General features: G+C 40.6%; 2 protein-coding genes across 4 annotated transcripts in view; one reads left to right on the top strand and one right to left on the bottom strand.

The window, feature by feature from the left end:
- pla2g1b (phospholipase A2, group IB (pancreas)) overlaps nt 1–24821 on the bottom strand; it is a 49349-nt gene that overhangs the window by 13128 nt on the left and 11400 nt on the right. The gene's annotated exons all lie outside the window — the stretch shown is intronic.
- On the top strand, nt 1838–22154 carry msi1b (musashi RNA binding protein 1b). 3 transcript variants are annotated; one of them, XM_072388410.1, is made up of 15 exons: nt 1838–2148; nt 2420–2460; nt 2963–3044; nt 3185–3269; nt 8944–8985; nt 10729–10821; nt 13844–13892; nt 14357–14439; nt 14520–14637; nt 15917–15997; nt 16987–17043; nt 17369–17431; nt 17970–18124; nt 20280–20325; nt 20423–22154. In XM_072388410.1, the coding sequence occupies exons 1-14, from the start codon at nt 1883–1885 to the stop codon at nt 20319–20321; spliced, it is 1257 nt and encodes a 418-aa protein (XP_072244511.1). In that variant the 5' UTR covers nt 1838–1882; the 3' UTR covers nt 20322–20325; nt 20423–22154. The 3 variants fall into 3 exon arrangements, with proteins under 3 accessions (XP_072244511.1, XP_072244510.1, XP_072244512.1); XM_072388409.1 differs by having other exon boundaries at nt 20418–22154; XM_072388411.1 differs by lacking the exon at nt 20280–20325.

Here is a 24821-nt window from a genome sequence, read left to right as displayed (position 1 = left end):
TGTGTGTTCTCACCGCTTGTTCTAACTCACTCTCTGTCCCTGCCCCGTGTGCTGCTCCTCCACTCTCCCCAACCCCACCATTCAACCCCATTGATCATGCATGCAGAAATTTAACACACCCCTTAATTCCTGTCCAAATAGCCCCTGTCCCACTTCCAGAGCTTCATCTGTTCATCTGTAGAGAGTAGGCCTGCGTGCAGGCAGGACACACTGGCTGCAGCACTCAATGAGGATGGGCTGTGCTGGAGAGGGCAATCACAAATCCAAATCTGTGTCTGTATCCCCTGTGTTACCCACTCTGAGCTTGTACTCCCTCTAAAAGCTATGGGTGCATAGTGGGGACACAATCTGCTGTGTACTTTTCTTTGCATTAATGGATGGCAGTGTAAGTACACTGAAAAGAAAAGCACAAACAGTCTCCAAACTTTGCACCTAACTCTGAGTCTCATGCAGAACAGCATCCAGTTTACACCCACCGTAAATTAAAAGCTGTCATTGTCTTTGTGCGAGTTGCTCAGGCTATTGATCGGCCTTAACATTAGTTACCAGGTCACATGTTGAGTCAGTGTTGAGAAGATTAGCTGGAGCTGGCTTTGCTACTAATTAAATACTTAAACCCCTGCAATGAATGAGCACGCAGTGCACAAACCTCCTGGATTGCTTAAGCTGGTTTGCAATATGGAAGGCGTATTAAGACAGACACACATTTTTGTGCATCTTGTGTTGCATTAGAAGACACCAAGACAATTTAGCTTCTCACAGATATTCACTTAACGTGATTAAGCAAGAAGCCTTTTCATGAATTGTGGCGTCAAGTAAAATGATAGATATTAGGAGGACATGGGGATGAAAATTACTGCATGCTACTTTAATGGACCATTCATGGTCCACGGATACATCACTCAAAACAAAATGCAACTTGTATCAACATGCAGTATGAAAGGCCTGTAGTGTGTCAGACTTTCACTGTAATCTTTCATCTGTTATGTGTGATTCTTGAACAGTTTTAAAGGCCATCCGAATAGGTTGTGATATCACCAAAGATAAGTTCCTTTATCTCTAAATTGTGCCAGATAACTCTTTAGCCAGGGTGAAAACTGCATCAAGGTAGTCAATGTTAGTGAGAAATCGACGGGAAGTGGGGAGATGTGTTCTTTCACAATAAGACTTAATTTAAGTAACTTGAAAACCTCCAAGATTTTATTTCTAAATTCAGTCTATTGAATCTTGTTTGCACCAAGTATGATATAACATCTATCCATCCATTTTCTATACCGTCAATCCATCGGTCGGGTAGCGGGTGGGCTGGAGCCTATCCCAGCAGTCTATGATATAACATGATTATCAAATTAAATTGATGATTACGGATCACTGAACATCTGTACATTTTTGCAAACAATTTTGGAATTTAAGTTCACCGACATTTTTATTTGTGTTTTTTTATTTATTTCCAGTAAAACTTGACTGCTACGAGCCAATGAGTGAATAATTACAGGGTTGTTATTTAGCAATGCTGATAATGAGCACTGTAATATTCTTCCTTTCCACCGTGCAGCTGTGGTGTGTTTTTATTTAAATGACTTATAGACAGACTGTGCAGTGTTTGGTGTCTGATATGCTTCATAACTGTTTGGTTACCTGAGGCTAACCAGTACAGCAGGGACAGGACTATAGTTAAACACTTGTTATTAGAATATCCAGGCACTGTGGACATCCACGCACATGCATCTGAGTAGATCCGGTAAAGATGTAACAGGTGCTTCAGGACCCTCCCTCTTAACTCACCTCAACAACCGGTTTTTGCTTGAAATGCCTCACCGGAAGTGGTGGGGTTGATAACAGCTGACTTGACGCCGGACTCGTGTGCTTGAGCGGTGGTGGGATGAGAGAGGGACGGCGGCGGGGATTGAGTGGAGGAGGTGGAGTCTGTCCCAGCCTGCATCTGGCCCGCTCCCCTTTCTGTCACCCCGGGCCAAACCCGCCCAGCTTCTCTCACTCACTCTCCGCCTGTTTTCCCGCACGGTTCGGCCCGGACACACACACACAAACACAGCAGCAGCCAGACTCACACACACCGCGAGGACTCGGAATGGAGACGGAAGGGAGCCAGAGCAGCCTGTCCACCACGGACTCCCCTCACGACCCCTGGTAACGGGAAAAAACTTTGCTTTTCTAAGTTTCTGTCGTTCATCTGCTCACCCACCGCAGAGACAGACCGGCTTTTCTGTGTGGGGGCTCTGGTGTGCAGCCACACTCACACACCTCCACACAGAGAGCCTTCATGTTGAACCAGAGATGATACAACTTTGAAAATCCGTCTGTTGCTCCACATTTACTCTTTAAAAACTTTGTCATTGCTAAACTGAATCCTCCTTTTGTTGGCTGTGTAAATAGAAATGTTTTCTCTCTTTTTCCACAGCAAAATGTTCATAGGTGGACTCAGCTGGCAGACAACACAAGGTAAATCTCTTTTTTTTCCACCACTGGCCCTACTCAAATGTCACTATGTCTTTAAAAACCAAGGCAGGGATTGGAAGGAACCAAAAGTTTTTTGTTTTTTTAAAAATATCTGTATTCCTTAATATTTCTATTTGCTTTCATGGAAATTGGTTGCTTTCTCTTTTCTGAGTTTTGCTCCTGAATGAATGCCCCCCATTCAGAACTACCATAGGCTAACTGACTCACTCTGAAAAGCTCATTCAAAGTGCCATTTAAAATTGTTCAGATCTGCAGAAAGATGAGAGTTTTTCAGTGCAAATGTTTTGTAATTTGTAGTTTATTCATCCTGATCCTGTTTTATTTTTAGACACGTTTAATGAAAAATTTGGGGTAACTTTGACTTGGAAAATCTCAGTAGTGTAGTCAAACCCTGAAAAGTTTCCATTCCTCACGTATTCCTCTTTCACCTCATGTATATCTACAGTATGAATGAGTTTTCACTCGGTCTTGTTTTGTTTCCCAGAGGGTCTGAAGGAGTACTTCTGCAAGTACGGCGAGGTGAAAGAGTGTATGGTGATGCGAGATCCAGTTACCAAGCGCTCGAGGTGAGGGAGCCGTGAACCCGGCTTCTCCGCCGGAGCTGAAAGTTTATCTGTCCTCTGTGATTCCTCTCTGCTCATAATGTGTCATTACACGTCAACATCAGCTCCTGTGTCAGTAATGCATTCTCCCTTGATGTCTGCAGAGGGTTCGGATTCGTCACCTTTGTTGATCAGGCCGGCGTGGACAAAGTTTTGGCCCAAACCAGGCACGAGTTGGACTCAAAAACAGTGAGTTCTCTGTGTTTACTTCCCACCACTGGCTAATCCCATTGCTCAGTGTTTGATTAGTGGATTTTCCAATAATCCGCTAGAGAGGTGTAACATTGCTACATTTTAGTGTGTTTACTAAGGTTCCACTGTGCTGATGTTTTTCTCATTCTGAGTCATTAAAACACATTACGGCACGTTACAGTCTCACGTCTGCGTCTGCTGCCGCACCTCAGATTCGAGCACTTAATGTGATAAAGTCATTAGTCGATGCATGGGAATAAATTCTCTCTCATCTCTCTTCTGCCAAACAAGGCAAAAAATGTCACCCAGTGTCAATTTCCATAGAAACAAGGGGAACAGGACAGGGTTGCATTCACTGCCAATCTTTGATTTGGCCTCTCGGAGGAGGGAACTAAGACTGCTTTTTTTCTGTCCCCAAGGGGTAGAATTGACCTAAAAAGAAAAGAAAAAGTTACCCAATTGAACAAGTAAGCGCAACCTGAAACTATCAAGGTTTAAAAGCAGCAATGACCAAACTCCTGTGAGCTTCCCGTTGATCTCAGAGAAGAAAAACGGCGAGTTTAGTGATGATAAAGTCAGCGTGATACATTCAGGCCCTTTCACCTGCCTGAATTGCAACTTAAAATGTATTAATGGCCTGTGCGTGTGTGATTGCGTGTGTGTGTGTCTTTTTGTCAGTAATGAATGTGGGCTGGTCTGGGAACAATGTGGCCCGTTGGTCGCCATAGGGACCACGGCCCCCGCCTCTCTCCTCAGAGGGAGTGGTGGTGGCTGCGGGTTAGTCACTGTATTGAAATGAGGGGAAGCTATTTTTTCTTTCCCCTTTTGTGCTTTGAGCGAATCACCTTCACAAGTCTTTGGGAGATGAGTTGAGATTGCAAAAAAAAAAAAGGGGGAAACGGAGAAGAAAAAATACTCAGGTTTCGCACTTTAGAAAGTTAAAAGGACATGAGCAGTTGCTGTAATAATAGCCTGAAAGTTAGCAAGGATGGAAGTTGATTTAGTATTTTCTGGTTTCCCGAGTACAACGCTGCTATAGTGTCACTTGCAGGCACGTCAGCTCTGACAAGTAGCGCCATCATAGTTGGACGCCACTAACTCACCATGGGGTTGGTTGCCATAGTGACCCCCCCCCCTCTCTTCCACAGTTGAAGAATGGCTCTGTCACAAAAGAAAAAGATAACAATGCACATCACTTGCAATTATTTCTTGGATACCAGAAATCAAGACTGGATAAACAGTCATAAATACTGGAGGCCACGTTACTGACAGTTCATCCTCTCCTCGCCTCTCCAGATGAGCAGCCTATTAAGTTTAATCACTTTTTCGATGATAATTCTGTCTTCTTGAATCGAGCTTTTCTTCCCGACTTGCGCTGGTGTCATCTCTGCCCAGGCTCCAGGGCCGTGGCAGGGTCCCTTGTGGCTGGGTCTTGGGCGTGTCGGTAGCGTTTGACTCAGCGAATGTGTGTTTGGCGTGGAGAGGGTTCAGTAATCAGCAACAGGGGTTGGATGGTGAGTAGAGTAGGCCTTTTTAGACTGCTCACCCAGCCCCCCTCCACATCTCCTTCTCTCTCATGCAGGCAGGTTATCCTGTTAGAGAGAAAAGTTCTCCAGTGGCAACAGAAAGAATGTGCCATGCTGTGATTGACTGAACCGCTCCGGCGATGGAATTAACAGAGCTTTACGCCACTGTGAGGCTAAAGAGCAAATACAGTGCTGCAGAGGAATTTATTGGTACTTATTGTGTTTAAGGACATGTGCGGTCCAGTTTTGACCAGTATAGAGCGGCAGGTTTTACTGCGATTTACTTAACTGCTGCTCATCTAGCTGGCCCCTCTTGACTGTCCCTGCAGCTGTTGGCAAAGTGAAGTGACGATGCAAGGTGCACCTTTGCGAGACAAAGTTTCCGTTCAGAAGAGAGTTTCACAACAAAGACACAGTGCTCATTACAGGGCAGCATCAGGCATGTGTTGTGACCCCCTCAACTGTTTCCATACTGAGCTGAGTAGGAAAAAAAGTGCTACTCGTGGAGGGGGTTGGTGGTGTAGGATAACCCCATCTGTGATTACTATGGCTCTCCTAACTAATAGGATTGGAGTCATCAAGCCTGAGTTGTTCCTTGGAGATGTTGAGCGCTGCCCAATCGGCAGGTTGGGTTGAGTGTGTTCCCAGCTCAGGCTGTGACAGGCAGCACATTCAGCCAACTGTTGCATAGCTGGGATGTAGCTGGTCAAAGGGGATTGCCCTGATTTCATAAACCTCTCTTGGAATTACGCTCAGCTTCTTCGCTGTTACCCTGCCGTGTATGCAGAGTGCGGTTAGAGCTCTCTCTGGACAGCACCTCTGAGGCCTTAACACGTCTTTATGTTGGTGAAAGTGTTAATGACATCATTCTTGGAATAACCACTTGTGTTGCAAGTTTTTTTCCACCTATGAGAAGTATAATCCCCTCAGTAAAAACACAAGAAGTAAAACATTTCCTAATTGTCAGTGTATGATCTCTGGAGGTTGCAATATTCCACCACATCCGACTTCCAAACCAAGCATGACGTTGCAGTTACTGCTTGAATGTAAACGTCTTAAGCTCAGATTTTAGGTAAGTACAAATGCAGGTGAAAGTGAAATCAACCTTCAAGAGTCTAACTCTGCCCAATCAAGGCTGAGTGTCCATTTTACTGTGATCAACACTGTCACAACAACACTAAAAGATTTCACTCATGCGCCAACTATATCTGTTTAATGTCCACAGTTTCCTCCCCACTCGGATGTGCTGTGCGCTGCCATGTGTTTGATTTTGTTTGTTTGTGTGTGTGTGTGTCTGTTTGTTTTTGAATGTGCACAGGAGTGTTGGACATCAGGAGGGTTGGTGACCGGAGGTGACTATCAGACTAGTCTAGCCACCATAGAGACTAAACAGTAGAGTCTGCATCTGATCCTAAAGTCTTAGCCTTATAGTCTTCTCACTCTGCTCTCTAGAACAGAAGTAAGGAACAACAGAAGAAAACAAATGAATAAAAACTTGCGGTGATGTCCACTCTTATTAGAAACAACACTGTCGCCCTTACTCTGGTAAACGCATGTGGTTTACCATAGAGGCTCTAGCTCTCTATTGTAGTTCAACTCTACCCTCTCATGGTTACGGACTAATCATAGCGCTGTACTGTCTCACCATCTGTTAGTGTAACAGCAGTACAGTGTTGGCGTAGTATAGTTGTTCTCTAGCTCTATTAGACCAGTATAGACTAATATAGAGGTCTCAAATTCCAATTTTACAGCCTGTCTATGATTGCATCCTCATGGCATGGTGTGGCTCTCTTTCCAATCTTCACCAGTTTACTGTCTGTTTTAAGTTGTGTCGTTACGATTGATATCTAAAGAATTACTGTGGTAAGAAAACAGTCAAGTTTTGCCCTCTTTCCTGGAATTAAACGTGTAAGGAATAGCAGGGCTGAGGAAGATCTGGATCACCTGAAAGTGCACAGGATGATGAGTGGTCCCCGTAGTTGTCATCACTCCCGACAGATACGTAGCTGCGAGAGGCAAAAGCAGACGAACAAAAACAAACAGAACCGTGTCGCTCCACCGACAGCATGGTGTAATTGACAGCTCCCGTCTTTTTCTCCTCCCTCCCCGTTTCTCTCACTGTCTTTCTGACACACTCTTGGCCCTCCTGGCCGAGGAGTTGAGGTGCGTTTGTGATTGTGGTGCCCGTGTGAGATTCCAGGAGATCACATGTCGCACGCTGGTGACGAGAGAGGCTGGGGTTCACTGGACGTTCCCAGACATTCCACTTGAGCACTCACATACATGCACGTTTATGTCAACGGCGTGTGCACTTTGGAAAATAAAAACATGCCGAGTAAAAATCCAGAAAAGGTACAATCGCATGTGCTGATGATGTGTGATTCATGGATGCAGAACAGCCACTTAATGCCAATAAACCTGCTGAGCTGCAGTTTATTTTCAGATAATGTTAACAGTATATTGAGTTAGTTGTTTGAGTCATTTAATGATTTTGATGAATCGATTTTGACTTCCACTCGAGGTCTTGTGTATTTACTCTTTCTTTTAAAGCATCTTTTTATAAAGAATACCCCTGAATTTTGGAAAGTTGGACAAAAAAAAGGTTTTTTCAAAAGCCTCAGTTATGGATTTGATAATAATGAATATGAAACACTAAAATTTGGAATAAAAATCCCCAAATCTCGAGTAAAAATATGTGCAGAACATTTGAGAAAGGAGGAATGAAACTTGGTGATCTTTTGGGCTCCGAATTGTCTGAAATTTTCTGAGAGTAACTTTGATACAGTGTCTGCTTGGGACTAATGCATTTGATGTGAGTTTAAACAAAAGATGTTTGATAAAAAGCTTTTAGGGCGTGGGGAGTTTTTAGTTCTTTGTAACAGACACATTTCAGTTAGAAGCAAAACAATATTCAGGTTATATACCTACCCAACCATAATGACAGCACAGTTTCATCACAGGGTCACACACTCGCACCAGGATAAGTCCCACATACGGTATATGCTCGTGTGGATAAGGCAGATCCAGCAGTGTTCAGCTGCTGCTGGTCCAGGTTCATAGTCAGACCCTGGTGTGCCACACAGTGAGAATTTATTAGCATCTTTTGATCTCATCGTGGGCGAGAGACTGAAGGAAAAACCACAGATCTTGGGCTACTTTGCTTTCCTAGAAAATAAACCCTCCAAAATACTCATTTATGTGTTGGTTTTATATTCTATTTTTCTATTATAATTTATTTATATTATATTTTAGTTACTGCATTTAATTTTTTAACACAAAAATAGCAACGTACATTAAAAAAATATATATAATTTTACAATTCATATCTTTGAAAGCTTCAGTGAGTTTTCTCCACTTTTGTAGCAGTCACACTTCCTGTCACAGTTTCCTTGTAGATATTTATCTGTTTTTAACAAAAGATCTGTAATATAATTATAATCCATTGCCTGATGGATAGAACATGTGATTTAAAAAAAATTAGTGATTTTTTTTTTTTTTTTTGCTGATTTATGGAGCAGTAAAAGATCATTCCTCTAAAACTTTTGCATCTAATTTGTCAACAAAATATGACTTTTACCCAATAATGAGATTTCTCCTACATATTATCTCACAATATCTCCATTTAATCTTAAAACCCCAGTAAACTCACAATACAAAGTTTTTTTTATTTGGTTTTATTTTTTTCCTCATTATTATTTTGTCTCAGTGTTGGTCATCAACTAGTGTCTTGGTGATATCTGATAGTACAAGATTTTGTTCACGTGTCGTGTCCTTTCTTAAAGCGTGTTGGTCTTAGAGAATACTGTACATGTGACGTCTTCTTCAGCTAGTTGAAGAGTTTCCTTTACAGTTAAAAAAGGTGCCATTCCTTTTTGTTTTTGGCTTAGAGATGCACAAGTAGGACAAGCTTAGAAAGCAGGTGTTTCTGACATCATTTCTTTAAAACCTCAGACAGGTGAATAGATGTGCCAAGTTGAGGGGATAAAATGGATGCTGGATTACGCCTTTATTGTGGAGTATCTGAAGAATAACAGTTGAAACCTTGATGTCAGAGGACAGTGTGGAGAGGCTACAAGTTTACAGCTCCGTCTCTATCACAGCACATCACTAAGCAGTCGTCTCTTTTTTTGTGTCCTCTCTTGTAGATTGATCCAAAGGTTGCGTTCCCTCGAAGAGCTCAGCCCAAGGTGAGTTGAACTGTCTGCTTGTGTTGTGCACTGTTTGCAGCAGGTTGGTGTGTGTGTTGAGTGTTTCAGTCTCTTATCTGAGCTAATGCTGTGTAATCTGATGAACATGAGCACTCCTCACATCATTCAATCATTATCTGTTGTCTATTTTTGTGAACTAAAACCCTCACAATTTCAGTTTGTAGATTTGATGAAAGAAATATTGGTTTTGCAAAGACCGCCTTTTTTCGGCCTCTGTTGATGCAACGTACTGATAAAACAATCAGTCACTTATTTGATAATTGAACTGTTGGTGATTAATTAACCATTTTCGGCAGTCAATTAGTTGTTTCAGCTTACTTTTTTTGCAAACACACAAGGAGTTTTAGGATTAACTAAAACACAAATTAGAAGCCTATTTTAGCAACAAAGATACTTTGACATTGATTCACAATGGACTGAGTATAATGTTCCATAAACCAGCCAAGTGGCTGAGTATGCACCATTGACATGGTGACCGACGATACACCATCAAAGCTAACATTTGGAAATCATTTAATTATTTTAAGAAAGAAGGAACATTGTACAAAAACATGTAGAGCATCGCTTTAGTGCAGTGGTGGAACAACAGATCTGAATACTCACCTGGTGAGACGTAGTTACCCAACAAGAGCAACACCACAAAGGATAAAAACAGAGATTGAAGATTCTTTGCAGCCCCTGCACAGCAAAGGTAAAGGTAATTACATAATTTCAGTGTCTGTTGGCTGATTTATTGCTAAATATTTACAACCCTGTGGAAAGTGACTCCTGTGATGTATTACTATACATACATTGGCGCCATGGCAAAAGATACCAACAAGTATTTCACTGACAAATGTGTGTCAAAGTAAAGAAGAAAAAAAGCTAATAAATGTGTTCTTTCCTGTGCCACGAAGGCCCAAAACTCCTTAGCCAGTCTTTAATAAAATATATCATGCTGAAGGTTGGTAAGCTACTGTCAAATTTAATTTTACTAATTTCATTTAAAATAGAAAAAGAATATCTACGTTAAACTGTATCAAATTACATTAAATTGGACCAAATTGCTCCATTTAGAAATGTATTGTCCCTGAAACCTCTTATCTTGATGTATTGTGAATGATCTGATAAGGGAGAGATTCTCATCTTTAGAAAATTAAAATGAAAATTTTGTGGCTTTGGAATCTAAATATTAGCTGGTTTTCTTTATTTTGCCAAAAGTATCTTTTGGTTTTTACTGTTGGATCTGATAACACATAGAATAAGAATTTTAAACAGGTTTTATTAGCCATGTATCAGCTGCTACCATTTTAAAAGTATTTAACATAATTGTGTTTGACCAATTAGAAGTTCTTCATTCGTGGTGTTTGGTCTCCTCTTTCGACACGCAAATTTATCAGCTATAAAGTGAAGCTGTTATTTTGAAAAGTTATAATGTGAAATATCTTTTTTTTTTCCTGTAACATCTCCTGAATTAGTGGGTTCTTCTTTTGTGACCCAGTTGTCTTATGATCCAAAAGAAAAGAAAGCTTCCTGCTCCAGCTTCAATATGACTTTACAAACTGCTGTACTTCTTTGTACTTTGTGGTAGTTCTGAGGACAAAAACACCATGTTTTTCTTTTTTCTTTAGTGTGTTAAAAGAGAGTACAGTACACTCTTTAAAAGTAATAGATACAAATTGAGCTACAAACGCTTGTGTTTCTCATTAACTTATTTCACGAGTGCCTCTCCTCTTCTTCCAGCTGGTGACTCGAACCAAGAAGATCTTTGTGGGCGGCCTGTCAGTGAACACAACTATCGAAGACGTCAAGCAATACTTTGACCAGTTTGGGAAGGTGAGAGTTTTGAAGTTGTAGCCATGTACGATTCTCAAGAAAATATCACAATGAATAAATACATATAGTGGGTTGGAAAAGAAGAAACAGTGACTGTCAGTTGTAATGGAGTCATGAGTTTTTCTTGGTGGCATCAGCGCAGCAACAAATTGGCAGCTTAGAAACACACAGTACCACATCCCACCAGCTCTGCTGATTCTGATTCACCACTGATTCGCTGAGAAAAACTTCACTTGGAGTCGAGCGGGTGCCTGGAGATGAAGGAGTTACTGCGAAGAAGAGGAGGAAGGCGAGAAAGGAGGATGAAAAAGGAGGAGGAGGAAAAATAACGAGGCTGTGAGGCTCCTGGAGCGGCAGGCGAACTTTGGGGGACTGGAAGAGGGAGCAGAGGGAGAGGGGATGGTGGGAGGTGAAGGAGGGGGTAGAAAAGTTTTGTACTGAGTATGTGGTGATGGTGAGGAAGGAGGAGGGATTATCAGAATCTGAATTAATCTGATGTAACAGCTGCTACTACCCACAACCCCCTCCTGGTCCGTTACCGTGGTGACCTGGCTTGCCCATTGTCCCCAAGTAATTCTCTGGGTAAGGGGGTTTTTGTTCTGAAGGAGGAGGGATGAGGTGGTGTTCGGGGGTGTTTGAATGAGTATGTTGGGTGGGGGTCAAATCAGGAGTTTAGTACCAATAAATACAAGTTGAACGATTCTCGATACCCAGCATACTTTTCCAAGAATTCCCATGGGTGTTTGTGCATTTCTTTTTTAAATGATTTTCTTAAACTTTCTAGAAGTTTCTCATATATAATGTATAAGACTGTTAAAGGCTTGAGGCATAGAATAGATGATGGGCTGACAAAGGCACTGACTGGGGAGGGAGGGCCCTACTTGTGGAGGCGTAGGAGAGGGAATTGGGGCAAAAATGGGGTGTGTGTGTGTGTGTGTTTGGGGGGGTAATGAGGGCCATTATGCTTCTGTACAAAGCTAGGCAAATATTTTGTTAGTTTGTGCAGAAGTTATTTGCATACTGGATATTTCTAGATTTTAACTCTGCCTTCTGATAAATCAATAATTTGTGTGATTCGGTAAAACGTGTTGGATCAGTTTTTAGTTTAGGTGTTTTTTAATTAATTAAATTAAAAAAAAAACAAAGATAAATGAATAAATCATAAAGAAAAGTTATCAGTAGTCTTCACCTTAAGCTCATGAAACTTTTTCAAGTCAAGGATGCAAAGACTGCTTTTTAGCCGCCCTGTTTCCGACTGCGTGGCACTTTATTTTCAGTGCCGTAAGCTTTGGCCTCGAGTTTCTCTGTGCTCCCTCTTCAATCATAACGACTAGAGAATTTTTGCCGAGAGAGATATCGAGGGATGGACGGTGAAATGTAGGCTGCAGCCATCCATGGAAGTTCCTGATTAGACTGCCTCACTGGACCTTTTGTGTCCCGTCCTGGTTGAGGACAAAGGAGTGCGGAGAGGGATGGGCAGCGGATAACAGGGAAGATGAGAGGTGGGGAGGGGAAAAAAATGGATGAGAGGGAATATTGTTTGGCTGTACTCCACTGAAAAATGCCTAGTGTTTGAAATATTGACCAGTGGTGGGCAATTGACTCCGTTTGTGGTGTTTAACAGTGTTGTGATGTTTTGCTTACGTCCGCCAGGGTGATTTGTGTGAGGTTTCAGTTCATGTCAGGATCGGATAGGATTCTGTTAAGACTTGTTAGATCATGGCTCTCTTTCACGAATCACAGTGGGTTCGGGGCGTTGCCCTCATGGAATACTGATTTTTCTAAATTGTAAGATTCTTGGGAATTTCCTCTACTCATACAAAAGATAAAATGTGTCTTTTTTTGCAGAAATTTAAAGTTTCATTCAGAGACAAAGTGTGAGATTCGAAACAAACAGTGACTTGAGAGGCAGTTCCCTTTCCCACTCACCTTTGACCTTTCTGTGGGCAAAATGCCCTTGGGGGATCACACACATGCACATATCACTGACACTCCTATTTGACTGTGACAGATTATTCTGTGGAGCATATCCAGAAAATTTATTTTAGACCAAGAGCACAGATGAATTTACCAAATGTTTACTAGGACCTCTGTGTTCACACCGGAGTATGAACACGTCAGCTTGTCACAAGAGAAAGAAGGGGAGAAAAAAAAGTCAGAGAAAGAGTGGGTCAACTTTTACATAAGATATTCAGAGTGTGTGTGTGTGTCTGTATTGAATAGACACCTGTGTCTTTGCTCCATAAAGGGAGGCTGGGCCGAAGGGAGAGGTCAAAGGGAGAAGAGGAGGAGGAATTATGGCTGACTGTGCCAACAAACAAAGCCTCCAGGCCTCTTTGTTCTCCCGCTCCCTTTGTCTCTGCTTTTTCTTCCCTTTCCACTTTGACCCAATCTTTCTCTCTCTTACGGGACTCTCTGTGCTCTCTTTCTCCCTAGTTCCACCTGTCGCTATTCCTCTCACTATCAGCTCTCCCCTCTCATCGAGTCTCCACCTGCCCACAGGATTCACCTTTCCACTTGTGACTGGATACTTGTTGGTGTCAGCATTTCTCTCTTTGTGGCCCTTTTTGTCTCACTGGCACTCTCCCACTATTCAGAAAAGCATATTTGATGTTGCCTGGAGTTCATTTTTTATTTTTTTCAAAGACTTTTTTATACAGTTGTCATGGAAATGTCAAACTTTGGAGAAAGTGCCAGATTTTGGGCTGTCTGTGAGAGTACAACTCACACAGTTTAGCAGCAAACACAACTTCCAGTTTTTCTGCTTCCTGTTACGCCTGTTAGCTATATACAGCACGAGGCCTTGTTTTTACAGTTTGCTACATATTTCCCTGTCTTTGCCCCCTGGGCCTCCTCTTTGTAACCTGTCGCTCGTCTCCAGTCCCCCCCCCCGCTCCCTCCTTTCTGTCCATCTGTTGCTGAGCCTCCCTGCAGAACTTGAGAAGGGCTGAGGTCAGGCAATATGCCGCGTGGCAAGACGGAGCACTTCGTAAATCTTTTTCTGTTGTTTGTCTCTCCTCAGGTCGATGATGCCATGCTCATGTTTGACAAGACCACGAACAGACACAGAGGTGAGATGGACTGACCCTTCTCTCTGTAAAATGAATTTCCCATGTCCCGTCTTATTCTTGATTTACTATTCTTCCATCAGTCCTTCCTGGGTTTCTATTGATTCCCCTCTACCCCCCACATGTGTCTCCTTCCTGTGGGCTGAGCTGGAGGAGACGAACGGGGCTAGTCTAATTAGCCAGTCCGTTAATCGGGATCAGGATAAAGCCTCCTTAAGCACCTCCTCCCCACCCTGGGATTGATCGATTATGACAGCCTACCAGCTTTGCCCGGTCCTTCTGGCCGGGAAGGGAGGGAAAAAAAGGATGAGTGCAGAATAGCAGCGTTGAAATGGGGGGAGGGGGGGCGCATTTGTTAAGCAGCTATTACAGCACTAATTACTGCAGACTATTAGCTCTACTGCTGTACAGGAAGGCTGTACTGTCTAATTCTACCATACTGTGGGGATTTTTTTTTAAACCATCAGGGTTTGGCTTTGTGACGTTTGAGAATGAGGACGTGGTGGAAAAAGTCTGCGAGATCCACTTCCATGAGATCAACAACAAAATGGTAAGCAGCTTGAGCTCATTTTGATATTAACACGTCTTGTAGAAAACGGGGGTCCTTATTTGTCTCTTGTATGAAAACAGGTGGAGTGTAAGAAAGCTCAGCCCAAGGAGGTGATGTCCCCCACTGGCTCGGCCAGAGGGCGCTCTCGGGTGATGCCCTATGGGATGGACGCCTTCATGCTGGGCATTGGTATGCTGGGTAAGTTAGTATTGATTAGGATGAGAAAGATGTGTCTGCACACCTGAATCTGTCAGTTTCTACTGCTACATTAAAGGCCCTGCTGCCGTAAAGGTCAAATGGGGCCTCATGGGGAGAGAGCTGACCACTGATATGGGCTGCTGGCTTCAGCTTCTAATTCTCCACCGTGGAGCGCTGATTTTCTATTCCTAAGAGATATAAAGTGTCCTGTACCATATTTCTGATTAATGCATTTCACATACTTCATAATAAACATGTTCAGACTGCTGGTACTTAGCTATAAATTCAAATGATGCATCATAGTTGTGACTTATTTTATGCTTCTATATCAGTTTTAAATAAACATTTTTACCAACAAAGTTGAGGGTCACATGATAGGAAGTATTAGTCTAGGTCCAGAAATGCTGGATAATACAGTTCCCACAATGCGACCCAAAGGCACTATCTTTTACATTTTTTCTTACAATCTTCTTTTTCTGGAGCTTAAGATAAAGGTAACTTTTTATGATGTCTTCATGATATCATCCGTGAAGGCCATCAACTCCTGAAATAGATTTGATGATCCATTCCCAGAAGAACCAAAGAAGACAATTAACAATTGTTTTCTCAGGCAGGTTTAGAAATAGTCAAATGGCCCTTTAGCTCTGATGTTTTTTTATTAACAAAATGATCACTTCTGAACCACACCACCCCTGAAACTCATTTTGTAACAGTTTTGTTTTGTAGTATCGGTAGTTATAAACCGCTAAACATGCCACACTGGTGCTTCCACCTACTGTACACTCTGAGAACTACTTTCTTTAGTGTTGTAGTTCTTTAATTAGTCTGTGCAGATGAAGGGATATTCAGTCACTCTGAGGAGAAATAAAATAATCAATACTCGTGCTAACCTGTAGTTTTATTATGGATAACATCATTGTTAGCCCTTAGAGTACTGACCTGAGGTCAGTTCCCCGTGTATCAGGTTGCATACAGAGAAAATCTATGATATGTACACTGCTGAGAGTGAAACTGAAGACCAAAACTGTAAGCCGCTCAATCCTGTCCTTGTAAAGAAATCAAGATAATGAGTGTAGAATATCATCCACCTGCATGTCACAGAGTGTAAAAGGCCTCACTGTTGGAGTAACAACATGGAAACCCATTTCTCCATTATAAGTATTTCCTTGAAACATTGTTGTTGTATGCATATTTATCACCACTGCAAACACTTCCTGTGCATGTTTCATTTATGGTTTCTGAAGCGATTCAGATATTTATGCTTACTTTTTCCCCAAAGGTTATCCAGGCTTCCAGACTGCCACTTACACCAGTCGGAGCTATGCAGGCATCACTCCTGGATACACCTATCAGTTCCCTGGTAATCAAATCACACTCACACAGTTTCTGTTTAACTAGTTTGCCATTGAGAGTTTGATGTAGCAGTTCCTTGTACAACAGTAAAACACAGACACTACTGCAGCTTTTACATCTCTTGTATATGACTACTTGAACACTATCACTAGAATAAAAAATCTGCTTGTTCTTCAGCTAAATAGTGTGACATGACTTGCAGCAGCTCACACCTCCAGTTTTGTGTAGGTGAGAAGATTATATGGAACATATCCTCTCACTTGTATAAAATATCATACTCCATGGGAAGGATTGTTATGTGTTGAGCAATGGATCTCTAAAGATATATAAATTAAAAAAGAGGCAGATAATGGACAGATATCCTATACCTTACTCAGGAACTAAAGGATGTGCACAGTGTTATTTCCATTAGGAATTGAAAAATGAATTTGTAAATACATAATCAATAACAAGAGCAGTTTTATGTCGAACTGACAGTAGACAAACTGTCACAAATACAAACATGTCTCTATAGATGCACATGAAACACTCTGAATGGAAATAGCTGCTTGTAAATATCAGGGAGTGGAATTGCTTAGCTTGTGTGAGTGTGTGTGCATGTGTATGCATGCTAGCGTTGCTACAGAGGTGTGTGATGCTGAGCTGTGAAACAATCCCAATATCAGATTTACATCAACTGAAAATGTAACTTTGTTTTTTTTAAATATGATATTACTCCTTAGAATTGAAGGTATCAGTTTTTATTGCAATTTTGTAACACTTGATTTATTTTCTTGCAATTTCAGAACGATAACTGGGAGTATTTTTACTCTACTTTTTGAACTGTAAAGCATCTTATCATCCTTTAATTCCTGTTTGCATTCCTAAAGCCCTGTGTGTTTGCCTCCTCAACCTCTGAGGTGTTTCCCTTGCCTTAAAGCCTTAAACTGTGTGTGTGTTGTCCTTGCTGGTGGCGGCGGTGTGTGTCTCAACAGCACTCTGATGTTTCTGTTTTAGAGTTCCACTTAGAGAGGACTCCCCTTCTGACTTCACCCCATCCCCCTGAGCTCACAGGTCAGTCAGTCCCTCCTCTGGACTTTACAAGCAGCATGTTGTCAGTCTGCTATACCACACAATAGCATCATCACCTGATCACTCTGGTTTGCATGTTTGTGTTTGTCGATCCTCTTTGGTTTCTGTCTGAAAGCAGGATTGGTGACAAATAATTGTTTTATTATTTTTAGGCTATATTTTTAAAGGCTTCTGCCTTTGGCTTCTTCAGAGGCTCTCTGTAACATGATAAAATAACCCAGAGTATGATTTTCAGAGTTTTCAGTTGCCTGTCATAGGCCTCAGACTAGGATGTTTAACCTGGATATTCCCCTCTCTGTCTTTTCAGCCATTCCTCTTACAGCTTATGGACCAATGGCGGCGGCGGCGGCTGCAGCAGCAGTAGTGCGAGGTATAAACGTCTCAAATAAAGGGAAAAACTGAGATGAAAATTTTACTGAATTGTGAACATGCTCTAATCACCATTAAACATAGCAGAGGCGGGCGTGACATTTTTTTATCATTTTAAATTAATTTACAAATGGAAATCTGTTCAATTACAAAAGAAAAGGAAAAAGGGTAAATATTATTCTGGACTAAAGTGGTCCATCATCTGATTTGTCATTTCTACCCCCTGAGCCATGCTGCTAGTCTGGCTAAAAGATACACATGAGATATACACAAAATTCATATTGGAGAAATTACTTTAAATCCTTAAAGATTAGGAAATTTACATTTTAATATGTGTTTCCTTCTTCATTAATCTGCTCAGTGCTCTTTTATCTGTGCCACTGAAGCAGTTATGGTTTAGATTACGTAATGTCGCTCCCTTTCTTTGGAAGTACCTCCACAACATTTTCAGTGAAGTTACCTGCAAGAGATTTCATTCATGTTACAGCCCTCAGAGAGTTTCCAATAATAATAATCAAACATCTTTGTTTTGCTGTCAGGCTCCACCCCTTCTCGCTCAGCTGGATTTTTAGGTACAAGCAGCCCAGGTCCGATGGCGGATCTTTACGGAACAGCCAGTCAGGAGTCGGCTGTCAGCAGTTACCTCAGTGCTGCGAGCCCTGCCCCGAGCACTGGATTCAGCCATAGTCTGGGGGTGAGTTGTTAGCAGTATCGATTATAAATGTTAATTCAATTCAATGCACAGTGAATTCATTTAGAAGATTGACCACACACTCCTACCTGTCCAATAAATTAAATTATAAGGCACCAATTAATGGTCAGCTTAGCTTATCTCAAAGAGTGTAAACAAGAGGGTATTTGGCTCACAGCAACAACATTGGTGGACACATAAAGCTGTAAAACCACAGCCAAGTTTTTTTTTTTACATATGTATAACAATGGTTCTTTTTTAGTTACAGAGACAAGATGCATCACTAGAGATGCTGGTAGACGTTAAACGTATAAACGTAATATCTCAAATATTTCCAATAATGTTCAAACCATAGACAGTCACTGAAAGATGGATTTAGTTAAAGACCTGATAAATTAAACCTATTTGTTTTAAATGTGGATTTTTTTCGAAATGAATACAAATGATCGTGTTAGACCGACAAAAAAACGATTTTAAAAGTCGATGTAAGAGTCTCACCGAAATCCTATGAGATCGAGCTTCTCGAAACCAGACCAATACACTTATGTAATGTAGTTGAGGAACAAATCACTTCTGTATGTACATGCTCAACTAGAGTAAAAAGGAAAAAAGGACCGAATTTCCAATAAAGCTGCTCTCATTCACATGTTTTCCTGTTTCTTATGTCAGACAGCTAAAGGCATGACAAATGTGATTGAAAGATCAAGGGTGCTTAAAACTTTTCCAGACTGGCGCTCCGCCTTAATAAAATCCTGATTTTATAGCCGACAAAATCACCATTCAGGTAACTTCAGGCATAAATTCAGGTAAAAATATTTGTGCTGTGAATTTGGTCACAGATGTTCATATTTGTCAAAAACTTGGAGAGTCACAATTTTTTTTTAATGTTTGTCCTACAATAACAGTGGCTTTATTCTCGTTATAGTAGGGACACATCAATGTTTTTTGGCTAAGTGAATCCAACAGGCCACTTCTACAAATCACAAAAATGTTCATGTCCCACAACTGTGGCATCATAGTTGGGCGCAGTTATCAAAATGAGTGCAAAATGTAAAATAGCTGGAAAACCAATTAGTGAATACAGTCAATTTACCACCCAGAAATGAGGAGCTCCTTTGGTCTTTCAGTTAGATTTACTGCCTGGGACTGGTGTTAGAACTCATCAGTTCATATCCAGAGTAGCAGAGGCTGCAATAGACCAGACCAGCAACTGCCATTATCTGCTATGGAGTTAAAACAATCTTCACATGACAATCTGTACAGGTTATGCTTCAGTTCACAAAGTTTTGACACAATAAATATCCATTTGGGCACGTAGATGTCATCAGAAGCCACGGCAGATTTGTTCACACTTCCTTTTAAGGGTACGATGATGACTTGCTGCATTACACTGCTTCAATTTGTCATTTGATCTACTTTTTTTTTTTTTTGCGCTATTGGCTTAATTTTTCAGCCCTGCAGGTCCCTGCTTGGCTTAAAGGAGTAAACATTGCTGTTCAGCTGTTATTAGTCTTTATTCTGAGCTAAGCTTACCTACCGCTGGTGAATAGAATGACACAGGAGTGGCATTGAACTTATTATCTGCCTGCGCAAGAGAGCAAATTGATGCTTTTTTAAAAAGAAATACTGCTAAAGTTCCTCCATGACTATTTTACTGCTGATGTTGTGCCTACACTTTTGTGAAATCACACAAGAAGATAAAGTAGTGTCAGCTCCAGTTATTGTATTTCTATTTTTCTTCACTATTAGTCACCTGTTGACCCATTTTGGGATACTTTGCTGTTTGCTGTTTCCGCATCATTTTGGCTCTCAAATCGACATTTTCAAACACTGTGTGTGCTTGTTTTTCATTCCATCAAAAGCTACAGCAGATACTCAAAAAATAAAGAGGACACATGTTAGAATGACTAAATAGAAATATGTTTGATCAACTTAAATGAGTCCAGGATTGTTAAACTCATACATTTATGTTGAGCAAACATATTTCTGTTTTGCCATCTAACACGTGGCTTAGTTATTTTTTTCACTGCTATTTTCACCAATGTTCACCATCCTAAAGAAAGATGGAAAGCAATCAGCAGTTACACCACAGATGATCTTAAGGTCTGCATTTTGTCTAACAACAGTAAACTTTAACCTTGCATGCTTGCTTTCACAGGGCCCTTTGATTGCCACGGCCTTCACTAACGGCTATCACTGAGAGTGTGAGTCAGTCCTCGTGCTTGCTATCATTTTTAAGTGTAACACATTTGTGTTTCATCTGACCCCTGAGTAATCCAACTGGTGTGTGTGTCAGTGCAGAGCTGTAGACTGAGAGCTGGAAGGAGTTGAAGCTGCATTGGAGCTGATCTGGCCTGTCTCTGTCCAGTGTGCGTCTCCGGATGGGGTGGCTGAACCTCCACCCCATTGACACCTCACTAAAACTGCACCTCGTTGGAATAAAATGCTTAAAAAAAAAGAAAGAGGAAGAAAAAAAGTTTGGAAAAGGAGCAAAAAAGCTTCTCACTACCTGTAATAGCAACACATTCAAATGCTGTATTTTTTTTGTGGGGCGGGTCATGTTTCATGTTGCGTTTTTTTTGTTGTTGTTGTTTTTTTGTGATGGCCACGTTATGTCAATATCTGTTTTAGGCGTGTTTTATTTGGTTATTTGACCTCTCTAACCGGATCTCTCTGAGATAAGAGGAGTTAAGTCTCCAGGTGATGCCTGTTTGAACATCTGGAGTTGAAAAATGACTGGAAAACTGTATATTTGTCTCTAGTTCATACTGAATTTTAACACCTTGGATTAATACTATTTCTTGAAAATATGCCACAAACCGTATATTTTTGTGGGTTTTAACAATGATTTGTTACACTAATAATGGTCAGAAGACAAAGGTCTTTAGTCACAGTTACGTAATTATCCTTCAGCTGTACTATTTTTGTAATATATTGTAAATACGAGTGGTTTCTGGGTAGCAGGGCTCTGCTGATTTCTGTGTCTGGGAGATGGGAGGTTTTTGGAGATGTGATACGATTGATTATTTTGTCAATCCATATGTGTTGGAAAGCTTGACTGTTACGTATAAGAGTCCCACTTGGAGGTCAACAATATTTCAGTTTGTCTGTCTATGTTAGACCAGCCATACACTGTATTTCTCTCCAGACATTTATAAATCACGTGTCATGTGTGTCTTTTCTGACAGTCAGAAGCTTCCTCGGAGTTGGAACACTTAGTTCAGGAAGAGGGAAGATGAGTCTGGAACAAACACGTATTACTTTTAGTGGGTAAGGGTGTGAAAACACTCCTCTGTCTGGAGAGAGAAAAATATGCTGTTTCCTTACTTTATCATGTTGTCGTTTTAACTGATTTTCAATTCGTGATGATTTTTCATGAAGGAAAATGAAGGACTGGCATGCAGGAGCAGTCATGCACAGTTGGCATAGTCATGACTGATTCCGTCTGCAGGTTGTGTTGATGTTTGTGTGAGCATGTCATGTGGTTTTATACACATTGGCTTCCAATGTGCCATGTGCTGTTTTTTGGGGGGGAGTGGGGGGACGATTCCTCAGTTTCAAAATGTGAAATATTAATCAGACTTTTTGTTCTCTATCAAATTAACATCTATGTTGAAGTGTGGATGGTTGAGGTGGTCCTTCAGCAGGGGTCCCCTTCAACCCAATCCATCACTGCATATCCACTGGAGGTCACAAACTGTAGCAATGTGACACCTTTTCTTTTCTTTTTTCTTTTTTCTTTAGACCAAAACAAGAGCTACTAGAATGTTGCACTGGTCGATCACAACAAATGTATTTTCCTGAAAATGTTAGCTGAAGAACAAAGCACTCAATCTACAAAACACCTGGTTTTACATTTTGATACACTTGCTCTCACCGCTGAGGGTGTTTCAGACTTTGATGCTGATTTCACTGAAAAATAACAATCTTGTCAACACTGTAACATTTTCTGATTTTGTTTTTTTTCTGTCATGTTATTCCTACAGGGGGAAAAAAAAAAAAACTTTTTAAAATTCCTAATAAATTATTTTAAAACATTCCACTTAAGTGTCCTGTTGACTTTTTGTTTGTTTCTCCTGTTTTTTTAATTTTTTAGCATTTGTAAAGAAGGATTTCTGCCATTCTTCTGTATTGGTAAAAGTTAGACTCTCAGGGGGTGTTAGCTATACCAGGAGAGAGGCTTTTTCACAGGTTTTCATCATAAAAACTTACTTAAAAACAGACCAGAAACGTTGCAGATTGTATTACATGCTTTCTAGATTGAGATAAAATGTGTAATCTTTCATTTCATTGTCATTTTTTTGCTTTGTACAAAGAAAGTTTAATTTAGTTTTGTACTCATTTGCTTTAAGTTTGCACTAAAGCTTGAAATTTGCATTAGTTGCTAACAACATGACATTACAATGTACTATGCAATGTCACAAATGTGTAGTAAATTACCAAATGTCTAGCAAAGAAAATACCCTTATTACTGTCATTTTGTAGTCAGTTACCAAAATGACTAAAAATGTAACTTGAAAAATACTGCAGGGGTTATATAAGATAAAAAATTGGTAAGGTATTTCAAAAATATAATTATATTGTATCATGGAACATGGATTTATGATTATAATTCGACAAACAGATGTAAACAACATAGCCTAAATCAACATGGTCAAGGACAGTAGCATCACGACTGAGTCACTAGTAATGATCACTGTTACCACCAAAAAAAACCCACATCCCTGCTATCTACCTTCTGATTGGAGATCAAAGGGGAATGTATTTTGGGAATGGGTGCCTGGATGTGCTGCTCCTGAATGGGGGGAAATCTGACCTAGGAGCCAAAGGGACACTCAGAGGACACGGAGTGGGTGCTGGCTGATGGGATGGATTTATTCTTCCACACTACCTGTCTGTTGTATAGGTGAGTGAGGTCACTTTGCTAGATTTTACTGTTCATCTTCAAATGATTTCAGCTCAATTCAGTTTTAGTAATTCAGTAAGTTAAATTCCAGTCCAATCAAATGCATTCAGTCCAATTATGTTTTTTATGAATATGAATGAATGAAGCCAATGGAATCACTGACTATTTATATCAGTTCAGTTTCTGCAATATTGAGGTGAAAATTGGTGACACTAGCTTGTTATGTATATAAGTTAAAGGACATATCCTGATTGAAAATTACTTAAAGATCCCTCAGTACGACTGGATTCCAAGGTGATCTGGTCATCCAGATTAACTTTGTGGTTAGCTAGTGTTCCTGGGGTGTTTAATTCAAAAGGCAATCGCTTCAGTTCAGAAGCAGATACTGAAAAGACATAAAGACCTTTCATGTGTTTCAGACAAACTCATAGTCTATAACTGATTAGATTTAACTGGCTTCAGATAAAGAAGTATATTTTAGCTGCTTGCGGAGAATAACGTCATACTGCTTGATAAAATCCCCTGATGGCAGAGTACTCAGAATAAAGTAAAAAGTATCACTTTGAGATTAAGTGTTCACAGTGATCACAGTGAGAGATTTTTTTTTCTCGGAAACCTTAGAGGAAGTGTTAAAACGAAAAAAGAAAAGTTTTTTGTGATACTTTTTGGTTAAATTCTTTATCTTTCATTCCTTTTTTTAATCTAAATGTTTTCTTTTGCCTAGTTTTGCCTATTTCCACCTATATTTAGTCAATCTGCCATTCCACACTTGTGTTCCATTAATTAACACTCACTGTATTTAAATTTTCACTGTAGGTAGTTTTTAAAAAAATCTGATTCCAGTTGTTCTTCGTGTTTTCTGGTTCTTTTTACGTTAGATGATAACTTATTCAGGGTCATATTTCTACAGTTTATGTGGGCAAACTCTCTCTGTATTGGAGTCACACTTAATGTATCAAGCTTCCACATTAGATGAATGTTTCTAAAACTTCTGCTACCTGCTTGCTGTCATTCAAGCTTAAATAGAAAAGTGGGTTATAACATTTATATTATAGTAATATTTATTCATTTACATTTCATAAACCTCTCAAATATATTATGCCAACCTCATAATTTTGTTTCAAAGCAGCATTCTGAGCCTTTCAGCTCTTCAGACCAGTCTGCCTCTGACTCCCTCTTGTGTCTCTCTGCTGGCTGATTTCTCTCTTCCATCATCACTGCTCCACTGCCTGCCCTCCCCTGCTTCCTCCTCGTCTCCCAGTGTCTCACCGCTGTTGCTTCGCCCCTCTGCTTTTACTGTCTGGCGGGACATCGCAGCCGGTCACGAATGTCAAGTCCACACCGGATGGTAGCTCTGACTTCTTGAAGAATGGGGAGGCTCAGGAGATTCCCCCTGTGAGGACCTACCTCTGTCTCACCATGTTCACCTGTTTCTGCCTGGCATGGCCCATCAATATTGTGGCGCTGGTTTCCTCTGTCTCGGTGAGTAACAAAATGGATTGGAACTCTGGGGTCTCCGAGCACATATGCTATATTGTAAAGTTATAGGAGAAAATATTGCCTGCAGTTTTTTAAGAGTTTTATCTGCTTGCTTACAGGTTGTAAATTTTATCACAGCATAGAGAGGGTGGTACCCCTATTACACTTAGAAAATAACAAACGATTGCAGAAATTGTGGGATGATGCTCAATAGCTGTCTCACATTTCTACAGAAACATACTAAGTGTGAATTGGTTTCTAACATCTTCCCTTCTCTGAGCAGCTCAACATAATTAAAAAATGTTTTTGCTAATG

This window comes from Leuresthes tenuis, unplaced genomic scaffold (genome assembly GCF_036924035.1).
Source record: "Leuresthes tenuis unplaced genomic scaffold, fLeuTen1.0.hap1 SCAF_6, whole genome shotgun sequence".
Classification (NCBI taxonomy): Eukaryota; Metazoa; Chordata; class Actinopteri; order Atheriniformes; family Atherinopsidae; genus Leuresthes; species Leuresthes tenuis.
Note: the sequence above shows the minus strand (reverse complement) of the source record. Positions and strands in the feature narration are given on the sequence as shown.

Excerpts from the sequence above, each read along its gene's own strand:
- msi1b (XM_072388410.1), top strand. The coding sequence starts at position 1,883 with ATGAGAGAGGGACGGCGGCGGGGATTGAGTGGAGGAGGTGGAGTCTGT. Across the intron at positions 10,822-13,843 it reads ACTTTGACCAGTTTGGGAAG|GTCGATGATGCCATGCTCAT; the intron begins GTGAGAGTTTTG and ends GTCTCTCCTCAG. Across the intron at positions 17,044-17,368 it reads CCATCCCCCTGAGCTCACAG|CCATTCCTCTTACAGCTTAT; the intron begins GTCAGTCAGTCC and ends CTGTCTTTTCAG.